Source organism: Dunckerocampus dactyliophorus, chromosome 1 (genome assembly GCF_027744805.1).
Source record: "Dunckerocampus dactyliophorus isolate RoL2022-P2 chromosome 1, RoL_Ddac_1.1, whole genome shotgun sequence".
NCBI lineage: Eukaryota > Metazoa > Chordata > Actinopteri > Syngnathiformes > Syngnathidae > Dunckerocampus > Dunckerocampus dactyliophorus.
In genome coordinates, this window is record NC_072819.1 from 2,069,946 (window position 1) to 2,089,522 (window position 19,577).

Genomic DNA, 19,577 nt, shown 5'->3' on the forward strand with positions numbered 1-19,577 from the left:
TAATCTGCATTCTGAAGATGTGAGCTTCACACGAGCACGGACCCATCGGCACTGCTGGAGGTGAGAGGAGCGCCGAACTGCTGTGCTCGAAATTCCACAAAACCGCGATTATCTGCGTGGGGAAAAAGTGCAAGATCAGTTTGGTGCGACACTAAAAACACACACACACAGAAAAGGTTAAAAAATGTAAGCGAACACAAAAAAAATACGAGTATTAGGGACACACTGAAGAAAATAAGAACCTGAAATTTCGAGAATAAAGTCGGAAATTTACAAAATGTTTTCTCATTAATTTACAACATTTTTTCAGATAAATTTACACCTTTAACCCCAAAATCTCAGATTTTTTTTCAATGTGGCCCTAATAACGTCGTACCTTTACGGGAAAAAAGCTTGTGTCAATAAATAAGTCGTATTATTATGTTAATTAATTAAGTTGGAAGTTTGCGAGTATAGAGTCCGATTTTATTCTGGTAAATTTACAACTTTTTACAACTCTACAACTCTCTAACGTTGTACGTTTATGAGAATAAAATCGTAAATTTATGAGAAAAAAAGTTGTAAATGTACGAGAAAAACAAGTTGTAAATTTATGAGAAAGTTTATGTAAAAAAAGTCATAATTTTACAAGAAAATACGTTGTAATGTCACAAGAATAAAGCCATAAATTTATGAGAAAAAAAGTCGTAATATTCAGAGAATGAAGTTGTAAATTTACGAGGAAAAAAGTCGTAATATTACGAGAATACAGTAAAGCCATACATCTACCAGAAATAAATCGTAATAATCCGAGAATAAAGTCATAAATTTAAGAGAGTAAAGTCATCAATTTATGAGAAAAAAAATTGAAATTTTCAAGAAAATAAGTTTTAATATTACGAAAATAAAGTTGTAAATTTATGAGAATAAAGTCATAAAATTACAAGAAAAAAGTCATAAATGTAAGAGAAAAAAAGTTGTACATTTATTAGAATAAAGTTGGGAATTTACAAGAATAAAGTCATACATTTACGAGGAAAAGTCGTAAATTTGCGAGGATAAAGTCATAAATTCACAAGAAAAAAGTCACAAAATTATGAGAATAAAGTCAGAAATTTATGAGAAAAACGTTGGAAATTTACAAGAAAATAAGTTGTAATATTACAAAAGTAAAGTAAGTTTACGAGAAGAAAGTCGTAAATTTATGAGAAAAAAGTAGTACATGTCCAAGAAAATCGGTTCTAATATTCTGACTTTATTCTCACAAATGTACAACTTTATTCTTGAAATGTCAGATGATGATTTCTTTTTCAATGTGGCCCTCATACTCTGTCGTAAAAAAAAAGCAACCGTCGTATGCGGTATGTGTGCATGCTGGCCTCAGGTGTGGCGTTACCTTGCTCTCCGTCACTAGAATCTGAGTCTGATGGCGGGAAAAGAACAAGAGAAGAAGGAAGAGGAGGAGGAACCAGTGTGAAAAGGGGGAGGACGCACACAAAAGAGCGCAAAGCAAAAAAAAAAAAAAAAAAAAAAAAGTATTGTTAGCTGGAGAAAGGCAGTAACACTTTGAAGCAGCAGATGGCAGCACAGATGCAGAATGACAGGACGAGCGCATGTTTTCATGCCCGTGAGCTGAACGCGGAACTGACCAGATGCAACCCTTTGGTGAGGACTCGCTCCGGATGCTGGCGTCCAACCGGGTAGGGAGCGAGCTGCGTGTGGAGACAAAGAGAGGATTCCGTTTTAGACGTCAAAAAGTCACGGCATATGTTGAAAACATCGCAAATCAAGAAGCAAAAACATTCATAAACGTGTGTAACTCGATTCACAAGGCAGCTTTCCTCCATTCACATGGACAATGAATAAAGGATGTGCCCTTAAGAACAGAAATAAATACAAATACAAATGAAAATGACCATTTTTATGCTTGCTCTCATAATATTATGACTTTTGCTCTATTTTTCCCATTTTTCTAGATTTTTTTTGTTGAACTTTATTTTGACAATGTGCCGCGGACCAATAGCAAGCCATCCACGGGCCACAAATGACCCATGGACTGCACTTTGGACACCCATGGGTGATGTGACGTCAAGCTTTAAGGTATTATTAGTTACTAGCGTCAACATTCCAACGTTTTTCCTTGTTTTGCTGCACCATTTTACCATTTTTTATTTTATTTTTATAATATGCCACGGGCCCCACACAAAAGCGAGCCCCAAACAGGCAGCAAATGGGTGCCATTGCATAGCTTATTATGTATATTTACTTATTTAACAACATTAAACAAAATGTTATGATTTACAAAAACTATTTTATGATGTACATCATTTTTATTTTCACTTTTTTAAATTTTGTATATCTATATTACATGTTTAAAAAAGCATTCAATTTGATTTATAAATACTTTATAATTTTTTCCCAGAATTATCAATAATATTACATATTTAAATATGTTAATAACATAATAACAGCAAATAAAACGTATATCATAATTTGTTTTTTCATTTTTACTAATATTTTATATATTACACTTTAAAAATAATGTACTTTTTTATTTGCAAAAAATATTTCACTGATACCTAAATGATTTTATTATATAATTTATTTATTTATTTATTACATTTTTAATAATAATTTATACATTAAAGCTTTTATATATATATATATATTTTAATCATATTATAAGTCTTTACATATGTTAATCACACTTTATAATATGTTACATTTTAAAAATAACACTTTTTATTTACAAAAATTACTTTTTTATATTTAGCTTTTTAATCATATTGTATATATATCAATACTTTAATAAGATCACAAACAATACCTTATTTATTTTTGAAAATTACTTTATGATATACTGTACATTATTGTCATTTTGAAATAATATGTTATATATTACATGTTTAAAATAACATACACTTTAATTAATACATATTTTATACATTATTTGTTATAATTCATTCCTTCTTTTTAAATCATGTTATATATATTTAAACATCTTAATAACATTAAACAACAAACAATAGATTATGTATTTATGAAAATGATATCATATTTATTTTTAAAATAATATTTTATATATTACATTTTAAAGACATAACCTTTTTTTTTTTTTTTACAAAAATTACTTTAATATATCACAATAATTTAATAACATTGCAAACAAACACTCCCTTATTTATTTATAAACATTATTATATACAGTATATTATTTTATTTTTAAATAATATTACAGATATTATAGTATTAGTTTCAGTGCATTGTGTCTTTTTGCTGTATTTTTGCCCTTTTTGCTGTTTATATATAAAAAAATTGTGCCACGGGCCAGTAAAGCAAATGAGCTCCTGGCCACAAGTGGGCCCTGGGCTGCACTTTGGACACCTCTGCTGGAGCTAGCATAAAAAAAGACTTTTTAAAAAACATTTCAAGCAGAGAAAAGGGGACCAGGCTGGCTGTCCTGCACTGAACCTTTGCAGTAACACCATTTGCACACAGCTGCTGTGTGTTATTCGTCGGGAGGTCATGCGATGCTCACGTTTTACATTAGCGCAGGCGCTGCCTATGCAAATGCTGCGAGGGAAAACGCGCAACATCGAGGTCAAGCCCATTTAAGAGTGTGCTGCTGGGCTGGCAAGATGACGGCGATGAGGCAAGCCTTCGTCTGCCTCTTGCTGCTGCAGGGCTGGTCCACCACGGTGGGAAAGTACGTCTACGTCGAGCAGGGAATGAGCTGGGATGATGCTCAGAGTTACTGCAGGGAGTTTCACACCGATCTGGCTCCAGTTGTCGGCGATGATGAGCTTCGGAAACTCTTTCAACTCAGCGGCTACGTGACTCACTTCTGGACCGGCCTTGTGAGGAACGACACAGACAAACGCAAGTGGGCGTGGTCCGGGGGTGGCCCTGCCTCGACGATTCTCTGGGAAGACGGGCAGCCAGACGACTGGCTAAATGAAGACGTCGGCATGATGATCAACTACAGGATGCACAACGCAAACCGTCACCACCACACGTACTTCTTCTGCTACGACGCCATCGTCGTGAGGGAGAGCGCGAGCTGGGAGGAAGCTCTGGAACGATGCAGGGGGCAAGACGGCGACCTGGCCAGCGTGACGTCACAGACGGAGATGCTGCTTATCCAGAGGGAACTTGAGAAGAACCTCTCTACCGAGCATGTCTGGATGGGTCTGCGGTATTTCCCGGGGGGCTGGCGTTGGGTGGACAAGGAGGACTTGACATACGAGGCGTGGGTTGGCGATGAGGGTGCGCCTTTATGTCCCGCCGTTAAACTGAGGTGTGGCGCCTTAAAGGTGCTGGGTTGGATGGAAAGCAATGATCCAGACGCCAGATCCAACATCACGCTAGGTGGAGCAGGTCTGGGAACAGATGATGCTTTTATGGGCCAATCGGTGTGGGAGGCTCGTGACTGTGAGCAGGAGCTTCATTTTATTTGCTACTAAGCTAAACTTTCAGTTCATGTTTCTATTTCATTCAGGAATTTTCAAGTCATGATTTGTTTTTGCCTTTCACCGATTGAAAGGGAGATGTTTGTGCTTTAGCTAGGTTAGGATTAGGGTTAGGTTTAGGTTTAGGGTTTATCCTCACTCTAAGATTCGTTTTATGGAGTGTTTTAGCATGTTTCCTCTATTTTTTTTATCTGTTCAAATTGTAAAATCAAATGAAATAAAAATGTCAAAACAAATTTTCCCTCTATAACCTGAAACTCAAGAATTATTTTTTGATTTAATATTTATTATCATCGTGTACAGTGGTGTGAAAGTGTTTCCCCCTTCCTGATTTCTTTGGTGAACCTTCCCAGGAGTGGCGGCCACTCAAAATGACCCCAAGACCACCGTGACGACTCATCCGAGAGGTCACAGAAGACCCCACAACAACATCCACAGAACTGCAGGCCTCACTTGCCTCAGTTAAGGTCAGTGTTCATGACTCCACCATAAGAAAGACACTGGGCAAAAACAGCCTGCATGGCAGAGTTCCAAGACCAAAACCACTGCTGAACAAAAACAACATTAAGGCTCGTCCCAGTTTTGCCAGAAAACATCTTGATGATCCCCAAGACTTTTGGGAAAATACTTGAACATCATTACATCTGCTGTAAAAGTAATGCCACATTTAAAAAAAGAACATCATATCAACAGTAATATCTGGTGGTGGTAGTGTGATGGTCTGGGGCTGGTTTGCTGCTTCAAGACCTGGAAGACTTGCTGTGATAAATGGAAGCATGAATTGTGCTGAAGGAGAATGTCCGGACATCTGTTGGTGACCTCAAGCTGAAAGCAACTTGGGTTCTGCAGCAGGACAATGATCCAAAACACACCAGCAAGTCCACCTCTGAATGGATGAAGACTTTGGAGTGGTCTAGTCCAAGTCCTGACCTGAATCCTATTGAGATGCTGTGGCATGACCTTAAAAAGGAAAAGCCTCCAATGTGGCTGAATGACAACAATTGTGTAAAATTCCTCCCCAGCGCTGGAAGAGACTCATTGCAAGTTATCACAAACGCTTGATTGCAGTTGTTGCTGCTAAGGGGGGGCAACCACTTATTAGCTTTAGGGGGCAATCACTTTTTCACACAGGGACATGTAGCTTTGGATGTTTTTTTTCTCCCTTAATAATAAAAAGTTTCATTTAAAAAGTGCATTTTGTGTTGAGTTGTGTTGTCATTGACTAATATTTACATTTGTTTGATGATCTGAAACATTTAAGTGTGACAAACATGCACAAAATCATGCAAATCCAATGAATCCGTTCCAGAAAGCCAAAAATGTTAACACTAAACACATTTTTATAGTTTTACAATTACTGTTTTACATGCAGAAAAACATAAACATGACGAATGGAAGGGATAAATGTTACTTTTACCTTCACTGAAGACGTGATTGTCGACACAGACACAATGCGGCAGCGACATCAACACGGACACCACCTTCCTGTTTTGCCATTATTTTTTTGTATTATTAATGTTTCTCACGTCATGCCTCTGCTTTTCTTTTGATCACGGCTGCAAAATAACCCAAAATGCACCCAAAGAAAGTTGAAAGTGCCAGTATTCTGAAATACCAAGAAATAAATCATGGCAAAACAGGAAGGTGGTGTCCATGCTGCCACGTTGTGTCTTTGGCAACAATTACATCTTCAATGAATGTAATATTTTTTATACTTTGACTTAACAAAAACCTAAAACCTGCAATTTGTGGGAAAAAGCTTATACAGCGGTGCGGCTAATCTATGGTAAAGTTCTAATCTCGTGACATCTCTTTTACTTAAGAACTACGACTAATTGTTTAAATACTGTGCCGCTCGCAAGTCTGTGAGGAAACAATCCATCGCAAATTGCATCAGGTCCTTATATATAACAGTATAACAACATAACAGTCTGACTCACCGTGTGCATCTTACTGAGAACAACACTAAATTCAGCACATAGCTACTTACAGTAACACTCCAAAGGTACACCTCAGAAATATACAAACATGTACCAATACCATGTTTACAACATTTTAAAATTTTCCCATTCATTGAGGTGTTGCAATGACGTCAGCCTCCAAACTCAACTCGACTCAACAAAGGCCCGCAAATTCCGCAAAGGAACAAAGCAAAAATGAAAAGGAGAAGGAAACAAGTCAGCATTTGCGTTCAGGTTTCAAGAAGACGTCTGCAGGCAGGCTGAACGCACAAATTGAATGAGCAAGTTTCACATATGAAGGAAATTCTCACCACAGCCTCGCAAAGTGGGACTGTTGCTGGCATCGCTGTCCTCAAAAGTCTCCCTGTAGCCGTGCACTGGACCCTGCCAGAAAAGCACACAGAATTAGCACACATATGCATATTCAATGTTTAAAATATATTCATTTTTTCATTTCTGTAGAGCTCTGGAAAATGCGGTGATGAATGTACCTCTCTGAGTCTTCCTTCACGGTTGTGGGACAGACTGTTAAAGTCTGGCGAAGGGCCCGTCGACCTGCTGTCGTGGCCACTCTGGTACTGACCCTCGCTGGTGGTCCGACGCCGACCTGTTTGCTGGCTCACCTCCGGGGTTGTTCCCCTGGAACGTATCCCTAAAATCCCCCCAACATTAACAACAACTACTCAGTCAAATCTTCTGCAGTCGCAGTCACAAGTTGACATACGCTCATCTTGGGCAGGAATGTCACTGTCCTCTGGAGCCCTGATCATTGCGGCTTTTTTCCAGCTTGTACATCTTCAGTGACGTTTGGGTGCACAAGTTTCAATTTGTACAATTTATACGGCCTATTATTAGTAAAAAAAAGATGCATATTTCAGCAAATTTGACACATTTTTTGCCTAAAATAATCTTTTTCAAGCATAAAAATGGCTAAATGAACTAAAATATAGATATAAGGCGTTCAGAGGACGCATTCAAAGACTTTGTGATGATATGTAGTACGAGTACACTGGCCACTAGGTGTTAGTAATGTTACACTAATGAGACAACACGCAGCTTTTAAGGCAGGGGTGGCCAAAGTGCGGCCTGCGGCATATTAAAAAAATATGATTCAACAAGAAAAGTAAAGAAAAAAACCCACAACAATGGAAAATCAGCCGGAAATTGACAAGAATAAAGTCAAAATATAAAGAGATTAAAGTTAGAATATCACAAAAAAGTCCTAATTTTACAAAACTAATGTAATATGAGGAAAAATAACATTTTAGTAGCATAAAGTTGAAATATTAAAGAAAAGTATTTTCTTTTTTAAAGTCGGAATATTAGGAGAAACAATGAATAAAGTTTGGAAAAGGACATTGCAGAAAAAGTTACAAGAATAAAGTCAAAATATTATACGGGAAGAACATTTACACGAAGAAAGTTGAAGTAGTTGGAAAAAAAAACAGCAGAAATAAAAAGAAAAACAGCTGTAATTTTAAGAAAGTAAAGTCAAAATATTAAGCGAAAGAAATAATGTCATTTTAGTAGCATAGAGTTGAAATATTCAAGGAAAAATAGGCTTTTTTTAAGTTGAAATATTATGAGAAGCAAACAAAACAAAATAAAGTTGGAATTTTTGAAAAATTGGGTTGGAGAAAAAGTTATAATATTACGGGAATAAAGTCATAATGTTACAAAGAAAAAAATACAAAGATTATTTTAAAAGAAAGTTGAAATATTTGGAAATAAAAAATCACCCAGCAAAAATGGTAAAAAAAAAAGAAAAAAGCGCAAGATACGTACTAACTAGAAAAGCACTCGAACAGCGCAGACCACCGCCAAGCGCCTTAGTTCCCCCCGTTTTATGATTTACAGCATAAATATTAGTCCTACGCTTATTTGATCTACATATTTAGATTCCTTGACCATGAAAACAGAGCATTAGCAATGGGATTCATAATGATATCAATATTAGCTCAGCAGTTATCACAAAAGTGGCATTTTCCGGAATGGTGGTTTTCTTGTGGATCTACCTCCACAGCTTTTGAAGATCCAACAAATCCAGATTCCACGGTGTCTTGGTTACTGTATATATATGATGGTGTTTGTTGCATGTTTATAGCTTCATTTGTTGTCTTCCTAGGATGAAAATTCCAAAAGTCCCCTGTTTTTTCATATTCCGGATCATAGTATCTGGAATGATTCCATTTTCTGGATCAGTCTTTGATATTTTCTAAAATCTGTATTTTTTTCAATTTTCTGTGGAGTTATATGCACAAATAATGAAAATGGTCCGATTTCACAATGTTAAAATCCTTTAAAAAAAATTCCTGGAACCAGACGGTGGTCCGGATCACCCTCAAAATGTAGTCAGTTCTTCCATTTCCCATTTCCCACAATTCCTGAAAATTTCATCCAAATCCATTCGGAACTTTTCAAGTTATTTGAACACAATCAAACAAACACAACATTAAAGCGGCCCTTGTATCCTTTCATGTTTCCGTATGTGGCCCTCGGTGGAAAAAGCCTGGACACCCCTGTCTTAAGGCATCAGGAAGTGGTGCAGCCAGTTCAACATTTACGTACGTTTCGCAATCATTCCACCCTGAAAAAAGAACGGCTGAAATTAATTCGGGGCCCAAAATGACTATGGCATCCGTGCCCGTGATGAGTGTAGGTCAAGTTCTGACTGCATCATTACCAGCCATCGGGAAAGAAGTCATCATAAAATAGCGTCAAAGTTTCTACAAATGCTGTGTCAGAAATTAAAATGAAAAAAATTAAAATGAAGCCAACTGAAAGCTGGGGGCGGTGAACAAACCAGAGAAGGAATAGGAGCGATGGCGGTCAGATTGTTGCGGTGTCATGCTTTCACTGATGCCCCGGATGCGAGCGTTGTATTCTGATGCCGGGGTGGGAGGTGGACAGGAGGAGGAGGTAGAGGAGGAGGAAGGTAATGGTGGGAGAAGGTGAGAAGACGTGCAGAGGAAGAAGCAATAGTGGGAAGGGGCGATGGATTGAACAGAAAAGGAGAAGACAAACAATAAAAAGGAAATATCTGCACGTGAAACAATATTCAACTCAACTGATGATGAACGTTTCAAAACAAAAAAGGCGGTAGTGCAACTTGTGTCCACTGAGAGGCAGTGTTGAGTTTGTAATGATTTTACCATAGAGCTAAGTATGAAATCAGGGAAGCTGGGATCTCCAAACCTTCAAGCTATTCAGATGCAGAGCTAATTATACGTGCATGTGTAACTAAGCACGTGCTGCTCAGTGGACAAGTTGGGGAGCTTGTGTTGAAACTTTACTGATTAAATTCTGACTCCGGTGAGGCGTTCAATGAACCGAGCCTTGTCAGAGATATTCATTACGCAGTTACTTATACAATGTGGCACATGTAGTGGAGACTGACTTTTCCCCCACCCCGTCATCCAGTCTTACCAGCGATGCGGTGAGCCACCAGGCCCTCCAGGTTGAGAGTCTCCTCCTCTACATCTTGCACTCGGGCCAAAGAGGAAGAGGAGGTGTCCTTAGGCTGAGGGGTGAGAGCGGGAAGAGGGGAGGAGGACTCACTGCAGCCCGGATAGGGTGATGAACCCAGCGGGTCTGGGGAGTGAGAGGCGACACCGGCCGTGTAAGAGTTCACAGGCTTTAGCGGTTGTTGGGTGTTTGAGGAGGGATCCAAGGGGAGGTGGTTCTGCCCTTGGCGTGCGTGCATGTAGGGCTCAGGTGTGTGTGTCGGGGTGGTGTTCTGGTGTTGGTAGGTGGGGCTGGGCCTTTGAGGAGAGAACACTGGAGACTCCAAAACAGGACTCTGGTTGGGAAAAGTTCTCCCAGGAGAGTGTGGTGGCTGATGGAAGGTGTTGTTGAACGACCCAGAGGTGCTGTAGCCATGGATGGCAAAGTCTGCCTGGTACGAGGGCCTTGTGAGGGTCTGGGAGAAGGGCGCCTGCGATGAATGGACTGTATTTTCCCCAGGAGGAGCACTGTATGACTTGGACATGTGGGAGTTGATGGGGTCCAGGTCTAGCATGAGCATGTTGAGGGCCTCGATTGACTGCTCAATGTCCCTTTGAGAAGCTGAGGAGGGGAAATGTGGCAAGCTGTGGGTGGACTGAAGGGGCGGGCCAAAAGGATCATCTGGCAGGCTGTACTGATGCCACGCATTGAGACCTCTTTGAACAGCCTCCCGGCTACTGGTGCTCCTCTCGGGTGCCCTGGGCATCAGCTTCGGGTTGGCCTCAGGGCTGCTCGGAGGCGGGTTACCAAAGGACTGTGAGCGATACATTCCACTTCCATTCTGGCAGTTGTTGTACCCCCCCTGTGGGGACACCGAGGGGCTGCACTCCTGCATTGCAGTGGGTGTTTGTATTCCGTGCACAGGCATCTCATTCAACTTTTCGCTGAGAATACCTCTCTCAAGGTAGGACCTGTCGCTTTGAGCTCTGACGGGGGCTTCTGACTGATAGTAGAGGTCAGCTGGTGTTGCCTGGCCCTCTAAGGATGACAGCGTCCCCAAACTGTCCACACTATTACCCTCTTGGCTATTGGGCAGCTCGTCGTCAAGAATATCTGTCTCGCGCTCTTCTGTCGAAGACGCACCAGTAAGCCTGGCGTGGCCCCCGTTGACATGCACCTGTGCAGGAACCAGGTGCCGGACACCCCCTCCTGGACTGGCAGAAGTGGACAAATACGCTTGTCGTTGATGAACAGGAGCCTCAAGTCCACTCAGAAGCTGATCAAGTTCTTTCTTCTCGTGCGGGCTGAGGGACGGGTGACTTGCTACTGGGTTACCATGGCTTGAGCCACCCTGCAGGGACTGACTATGTTCCTCGGTACGGTCAGTCTTGATGGAGGCGGTGGAGTTGCCCGAATCGCTGCTCACAGAGAGGGTGTGGTCAACAGCAGGGAGAGAGGCATGGCCTGTTACAGGAAGGGTATGCTCTGTGGTTTGAAGGTGGTGGTTTGGGTGCCGCAAAGGGTTTTCCGCGGCAGTCAGGAGGTTTTCATGGACTGGGAGGCCGTTGATGGTGACCACTCCCTCCAGGGAGTCTTTCTTACGAACCCGTGCATACAGGCTGCCATCAAGTGGACCTTGAGTGTGAACAACATCTGAAAAACAGACAAATGCTAATATTAATACACCTACTACTGAATTTCAGAGCAGTTCTTGGCAGAATAAATTCAGGTTCTCAAAGTACCAGATCACCCTCCCGACAAGGACCCCTAGCTCTGCAATGGTCTTTTTTTAACCCTGAGTTTTTAGCCCAGCAACCAGCAACACTAACCCCCGTCCACTATTAATAGACAGTTTACAGGGTGACAGTCCCAGCCCATGTTGCGTCACTGGGAACTGACTCCTCTGATGTGAACCTTAGGGTGGATCCGGAACAGCACGCAAAAACAGCATGGTGGTGCGGGCCAGAGCAAGGCATGTGTCAAAGCAGTAAAAGCTGAAAGACCAAACTGAAAGACTCATCTTTGTCTATAAATTTGTAAACTTCTGATATTAGGAAAGTAGCCCTGTGACATGAAGGTTGGTGGTCATAAAAATACCAATGCACTGCATGCAGCTCAAATTGTTAGTACTGTAGTAGTAACTCTGATATTCCGGTCGAAAAAAGCGATCACGTGATTCAGAGCAGTAATAAAAGTCACACTAAGTACACCACCAGTGTCTAACTTGTACGTGCCGAGTGACCCCACGGGAAGATGGTGGATAACTCCAACCACAGTTATTTCCTATGCCATGTCAACAAGAAAGCAAAACCCCAGCTACAAACACAGCTTGTCCCATACTGGAAACCAAGAAACATCTTCCTTACCTGTAGAAGTCCTTCATCCTCTCCCCAAAAAGGGTAATAAAATAATCCTTTACTTCAGCTTGCCAATTTGCCATCAGAAAGCCACATGCTGTCCACAGAACTGAAGAGCAAACCTCCTGCTCCCTTCTCTATGTCCTCCCATCACCCGAAATTTGCTTGAAGCGAGTGAGCAGCGCCAACTCTTCCCAGCAGCAGGGGAGTGGCTACACTTTAGCCAGAACTCCCATCTGTCAGCCCTCTCATGTCACTGGTGTGGGTGGGGGGGATCCCTTCAGTCAAAGCCACCCTGAATGTCTACGGTCTTAAGAAAGACTCATTTATTATATGTGTTTGACATACTCTGACGCTGATGTAGTCCAATGAATCACAGACCTTAAAAATAAACATGCCTCTGAGTGGCATTCTCACACAGACTGACTCATGGTTTGGAGTTTGTTTCCACGCCAGGCCTCACCCCCTTAAACGCCTCTCTCACCCCCCACTCATCATTCAAGAGAGTAAGCCGAAAAAGGAGCGTGAGTACCAAACAACACCGGAGACGATAAGAGCTCCCTAAGCAAGGACCTCTGGGTTATGATCTTTTGCCTCACACACACAGTAGGACACTATTCTAACAGGCTTGCGTGGCTTCCTCTCACGCTCCGAAATCATGATGAACCAGGAAATGACACCCTAAGTATTCAGTAGATGGACAAACGCAACACAGTCAAATCTCGGTTTTCGTATGCTCCGGTTTTCGTCTGAAACTTTGCGTCAGTGTTTGTACACTATTTCTTGCCCTGTACTGTATTGTTCTGGGAAACGTAGTTATACTGTAATAGGGACAAAGAAAAGTTGCGAGTGCCAGTAATTTGATAAAGGTGAGAAACACTATTGAATTCCATCTTGCCAGGATGTGCAAGAAGTCCACATCAACTCTAAGTTCCATCTATTTGTCATTTAGAATTGTTTCACTTTTTTTCTGCATGTAAAACTATAATTATGATTTCCCATTGGAAACATTGTGCGGTTTTTGTTTGACTTTTTGGAACAAATTAGTAACAAAAACATTTTTTTTTCACATGTTTTCAGTTTGGCAAAGAAAGCCTACACCCCACTGAGGAACATTCTAACATTCTAATTCAATATGGTCATACAGTACCATAAATGTAAGTATTTCATTGGAGGACAAGCAGCATAGAAAATGGATGGGTGGTGCTGCAATGCTGCCTATAGCCACCACAGGGAGCTAGAGGAGTCTGGAGGCTGACGTCATAGCAGCGCCCCAATGAATGCGTTCTATTGTTATACTGTCATATATAATGACCTCCTGTTATTTCCAGTGGGTTGACAAGCTCGTCGTGATTGCACTGATAGCTCGTGATTGGCTCCTGCCAAACAAAGAGCTACCGTTTCCTCACTGACGCGAGCGGCACAGTATTTAAACAAATAGTAGTCGTTCTGAAGTAAAGGGGATCCCGCGCCACTTCACGCTTTAAATTTCGTGGCGTCACTTTAGCATTGTTTTCCAAAAATATACAAATTCATTTAATTAAATTTATTATTTAATTTAATTTGTTGAATTAATTTTTTGTTTTGTGTCTGAATACGGCATTTTCAAGCATAAAAATGGCTAAATGAACTAAAATAGAAAGACATCCAGAAGATGCATTCAACAACATGATGATAAGCAGTATTCTACACGGGTCACTAGGTTTCAGTAACGTTACATTGATGAGGTAATAGCCACCACAGAAAGTATTGTACAGAACTGGAGGTAAAAAAATAACACGGAACTCTCCCAATGTGTGAGGTTTATATTGTTTTATTTATGTCTTATTTTCTTATTATGTCTACTATAGTGGGTAATACAAGTGTAAAGACGACTATAGGCGTGTTCACGTCTAGAGGGCTCTAATAATATTAAAAACCGTATTGAGAAGGCCGTAAACAGGTTTTTTATGCTCTAACTACGAAAATATTTGATTTATAAATAAGGAATCCTACTTTGCAGAAATGCACTGATCACCAAACCAGTTAACTGCGATAAACGAGGTATTATTGTGTAGCGTTGCTTAAACAATACATCCAATCGTGGCCTACAACTCCCCAAATTTTTGTTGTATATTGTTCATAGGTACTGTCTCCGTGTGTCACCACTGACCAGATCAGGCCAATGTGTATCCTGATACTTACCGACGGTGCGTCAGCTAACATGCAGTACAGAAAATGGATGAAGGCACAATGTCAGTTGTGTGGCTTTGAAGAAAAGGTTCACAGTTGCATTGTTTTTCAAAAGTCCCTTTGAAATCTAAACATGCATTTAACTGAGCCCACAAAAATATCTAAAGGCATTGCAAGGCCCCTAACACATAATCACCCACATTACTGTAAGCGGGCTTCATGTCATTGTGGCAACGCTCCAGACGGGTATTAACTGAACAAACCGTCTGTCACCCAAATGGGACACGCAGCCTTCCCCAGCATCAATAAATAGTGGCAGCAGACCTCGGATTAGATCAGGTGAGTCACCCAGGCAGCGTGCCGTGCTCGCCAAGTGGTGGTGCCTATGCTTGTTCACCAAGCGTAGTGATGTTTGTTTCCAAGTGAATGGTGAGTCAAATGCAGGCGCACACACCTAAGTGCCAGCATGGGTGTCTCATTGGCACATCACAGAGTTGGCAGCCATTAAAAAGCCATTTTAACACCTGTGGCTAATGGTTTGTTATAAATAGAAGCAGTTGAGCACCATGTGCCACTGCTGTGTCAATGAGCCAGCTGGGAGGTGGAGTACATACAGTAGTGCGAACATATTGTCAACAAGGCCGGTTTTGTGCTTTCCTGCTTGTTTTGACACTCCCTGCAGGATTTTGCGGGCTTTTTCCGTGATTGTTGTGGCCTAAAATGTCTGATTTCACGCCAGCTTTTTCACAAAGTTGCAATGTTTTGAGGCTTATTTTTTTGCCTCAGCTTGTGATTTTACAAATATCAATGTTTGAAGTGTTCTTTCTAACCTTCCCCCACTTTTGTTGAGAACACTTGGAACCGTTGAGGCCGTGGTTTTTGCTGGTAAATGACAGCTGATGAGACATTATCACCACTCGTCCACATCTCTGTCAAAGTAAACAAAGAAGTGAGGGTGTGGGTAGGCCATGCAGGGACACACATTTGATTTTTTAGACAGTTGATGTGTGCGATTTTGTGCGGTTCAGGCACAAATTTGATTGGCGAAAAATGTGCGGGGAAGTTGCAGGGATTGGACAAGGTTGTGAGGTTGCGCATAATTTGACTGGTTGGGTTGAATTTACGGGTTGGGAATGAGGTCCTGCCCCACGTGGAGGAGTTCAAGTATCTCAGGGTCTTGTTCACGAGTGAGGGAAGGTTGGAGTGTGAGGTCGACAGGGGGATTGGTGCACCGTCTATCGTAATGCGGTCGCTGCACCGGACCGTCATGGTGAAGAGAGAGCTGAGTCGGAAGGTAAAGCTCTCAATTTACCGACCCTCACCTATGGTCATGAGCTTTGGGTCGTGACGGTAAGAACAAGAGCGAGGATACAAACGGTTGAAACGAGTTTCCTCCGTAGGGTGGCTGGACTCACCCTAAGAGATAGGGTGAGGAGCTCGGTCATCCGGGAGGGGCTCAGAGTAGAGCCGCTGCTCCTTCACATGGAAAGGAGCCCGTTGAGGTGGCTCGAACATCGAGTCCGGATGCCTCCTGGAGAGGTGTTCCGGCCATACCCAGCCGGGAGAAGGCAGACCTAGGACACGCTGGAGGGATTATGTCTCTCAGCTGGCCTGGGAAGACTTTGGACTGTTTATAGCTGAACAAAAGGAGTAAGTTGCTGTTGGTCCTTCCTACGATAAGAGGACCATCTTCATGTGTCATGCATCTGTGGGGTAGGATAGGGCTATGAAGATGGCTGATGAGGCCAATTCGTACACTGAAGATTCTTGGACAATAGGGGCAAGAGCATCCAGCAGCAACTTGTGGTGAAGGATCGCTATGACACAAGACTTGCATGATGTGCACATTAACTTGGCAGTTTTGATACGCTGTGCCTCGTGTGCTGCTGCCCCTTTCCTGATCTTCGCTCACCATACTGGACGATCCTTGGCAAGCGTCTCCCAGGACATGGTGGTCTTTCAGAGAGGCGTTCAGGGTGTCCTTGAATTGCTTTTTCTGGCCACTTTGGGAGCGTGCTCCAGCCTGCAGTTGGGAAGGAACTCATCTGACATACTTTGAAGAATGGTGAAGACACCGGGCATGCCGGTCTGTTCAAACATTTCACTCTGAGGAACCTGCGGAGGAAATTTAGATGGAAGCGGTTGAGCTTCTTTGCGTGTGTTTGGTGTACAGTCCAGGTATCACATATTTCGAATAATGATAATACAGTCTGTTTTTGGGTGCATCTTACTTCAGGGCTGTATCGACCACTTCCCACTGGGTGGGAAAACCTAAATATGGGCTTGAATTGTTATGGGAGGGCACGGTGACCTCAAAAAAGAGCTAAACCCATTTTTATAAAAAAGTTCATAGAGTATATAGTGCTGCACCTGACATTTACGTGCATGGCCAAATGAAAGCACATGTCTGTCTCACATTTTACTGGATGTGGTGCGTGATTTCTGGCTCTTCCATTAGCACTTTTCACCACTGAGTGCTAGAAAAACCTCACTTTGGAGTTCCGGTCTAAAAGAAGTCAAGGATCAACCGTGACAAACCCAAACATGATGCGACGTAAAAGCTTATCCACCGCCCAGCAAGGTTTCTCTAAAAACCATCATTTTGAAGTCACCCAAAGTACCCAAGAATCATGTGGAGGTTTCTCTTGGTATGACAACACCTCAGTTACAAATACACACTGACAAGTCAGAGTAGGAATGTGAGGACGCGCTGTGATGTCATCTCATAGCGGGTGATGTGACATTCAGCTTCACAGCTTTGATATTGAAGTGACGACGTCCAGTCTGCATGCCAGGAGAGGGTGACTGAGTTTGACTGACAGCTGAGTCCTATGGACCTATTTGTGTCACCATAGCCGCCTAAAAGCCCGTGTCATAAAATTCTCAACGGAACTAGCAATACGTCCCTTTTCTCTTTCAATGGTGGACATTTGCAGGAGGAGATACAGTATGACAGCACATGACTAAGAAGGTGTCACCGTTTGTGCATCAGTGACTGACGCAGTATTTTTTTATTTTTACTTTTTTTACGAGCAATGTCTGCCTCTGGCTCCATCTATCAGTGTCAAGGTAATGTGATGTGACCGTATTGGTGTCACCCATCAAGACAACTTTCAGGGTGATGTCATCTAAAAGCTGCCCCGTTACACCCTGCGTCTCTGATTCACGTCTATATCCTTGCAGGAAGAACGTGGGATCAGTCGTGTGCATACGGTAGATCCCTGCTTTCTGCAGGGGTTCCGTTCAGGACCGACTGCTGACTGGTGAAAACCTGCGAGTCATTGTGACAACTCTAAAAAGGCCTATTTTTGACACACATCTTGCTGACATTGACATTCTCCTTGGATTTTGCATCAAAATTAGATTTTTACATTAAATTCAGCTCTACAGCCCTCCCCATCTCTCTTTAATTGCCATTGTTCACTTGCAACACAATCCAGGTTTAAGCGCGAAATATGACTCACACACTTAAAAACATCAGCACAACAACATAACTGAACACAAAATGCAGTTTTTAAATGAAAATTTTTATTATTAAAAGAAAAAAAAATCTAAATCTAAATGTCCCAGTGTGAAAAAGTGATTACCCCCCCCTGTTAAAACATAACTTAACTCAGATTCATTGAAATCTGTCAGCGTGGAAAAGGTTATAAAGCCATTTCTAAAGCTTTGGGACTCCAGCAAACCACAGTGAGAGCCATTATCCACAAATGGCCAAAACATGATTTTGGAGTGGCCTAGTCCAAGTCCTGACCTGAATCTTACTAAGATGCTGTGGCATGACCTTAAAAAAGCGCTTCATGCAAGAAAAGCCTCCAATGTGACTGAATGGCAACAATTCTGCAAAATTCCTCCCCAGCGCTGTAAGAGACTCATTGCAAGTTATCACAAACGCTTGATTGCAGTTGTTGCTGCTAAGGGGGGCCAACCACTTATTAGCTTTAGGGGACAATCACTTTTTCACACAGGGACATGTCGCTTTTTCCTCTCTTAATAATAAAAAGTATTTAAGTGTGACAAACGTGCAAAAAAATCCGAAATCAGGAAGGAGGCAAACACTTTCCCACACCACTGTATTTCTACGATTCAGCATTTCAGCATTCACACACATTATCTACTGGAATTGCTTCATCTACTACTGAATATACGTTCCAGTGTTGCATCTCAGCACACAACTATGGTGCGTTCAAGGACAGCCCATCTCAACGCTTGACGAAACAAAACACCATCAGTGAAGCATAAAGACATCAACATGTAAAAACTCTACATTTTACTTGTTTAGAAATTAATAATTATAAAATTACAAAATACATTTTTTTATTTAAAAAACGGTGAATTTGCAGGGTAGCAAATGTTGAATCGCGAATACGTGGGCATCCAATGTACTCCAAAATAGCCAGCCGGTCGAAGGAGGCATTAAGAGATGAGGACGGTCTCAGCGGGGTTTCGAGGGCTGGTGGGATTTGAACCTGCTGTTGCAGCTCACCGCGCTGTCAGCGTCGCGTCAAGCCCAAAGCGTTTTGTTCTCGTGTGACACACATAAGCACACATTTCAAATACTCCACTGCGCTCCATTTCTGTAGACTTATTTGGCTCTAGTATATTTAGGGTTTCCAGCCACAATCAATGGACAGTACAGCTGTAAGGCTGCTGCAGGTTTAGGAGGGCCATAAAGCCAAATTAACCTTAGAAGCTGTAAAGTTTCAACTACTTTTCAAGCAGTGTACCAACCCAGCCGAATACAATGGTCCGGCTCTGAAGCTTTCCACAGGAAGTGACCAACCTAATGGGCACACCAGAACCATTCGCTTGGTGTGCCAAATTGCAGCTTGGTCATAAAAACAAACAACAAAAAAAGTAATGCGCGCAAATTGCTTGTTCCATGAGTCATTTCACGCCATGTTGACATGGAAACTGAGCAAGCTTACGAACACACGCTTCCAATGTGTATGATTTGATGTGACAAAAAGCAACACAAAGCCGGGAGTGATGTGATGCAATATATGACACAACATATTGTATTGGTGACACAGTGTACGTAGCATACAGTCAGATCCGGCCCGACCCAAAATTTTATATGGCACCTTAGGACTTGTAAGGACTCGGAAATGTCAAGCCTATGACTTCAGATTTGAATTGAGACTTGGGTTGAAAGACTTGAGACTTGCAAAACATTGACTTTCTCTCACATCTGG

The 19,577-nt window shown here is 41.8% G+C and overlaps 1 protein-coding gene across 8 annotated transcripts in view; it reads right to left on the reverse strand.

The window, feature by feature from the left end:
- Window positions 1-19,577, reverse strand: part of tns1a (tensin 1a) — an 81,489-nt gene that overhangs the window by 9,379 nt on the left and 52,533 nt on the right. For 6 of the 8 annotated variants that reach the window (XM_054795854.1, XM_054795845.1, XM_054795864.1 and 3 more), the window contains 7 exons: window positions 9,836-11,506; window positions 9,213-9,293; window positions 6,901-7,061; window positions 6,721-6,793; window positions 1,629-1,691; window positions 1,376-1,402; window positions 43-112 (listed from right to left, as the gene is read on the reverse strand). In XM_054795854.1, the coding sequence (XP_054651829.1) occupies window positions 43-112; window positions 1,376-1,402; window positions 1,629-1,691; window positions 6,721-6,793; window positions 6,901-7,061; window positions 9,213-9,293; window positions 9,836-11,506 (2,146 nt within the window). The remainder of the gene's footprint in view (window positions 1-42; window positions 113-1,375; window positions 1,403-1,628; window positions 1,692-6,720; window positions 6,794-6,900; window positions 7,062-9,212; window positions 9,294-9,835; window positions 11,507-19,577) is intronic. The other 2 variants (XM_054795890.1, XM_054795882.1) reach the window with 2 other exon arrangements.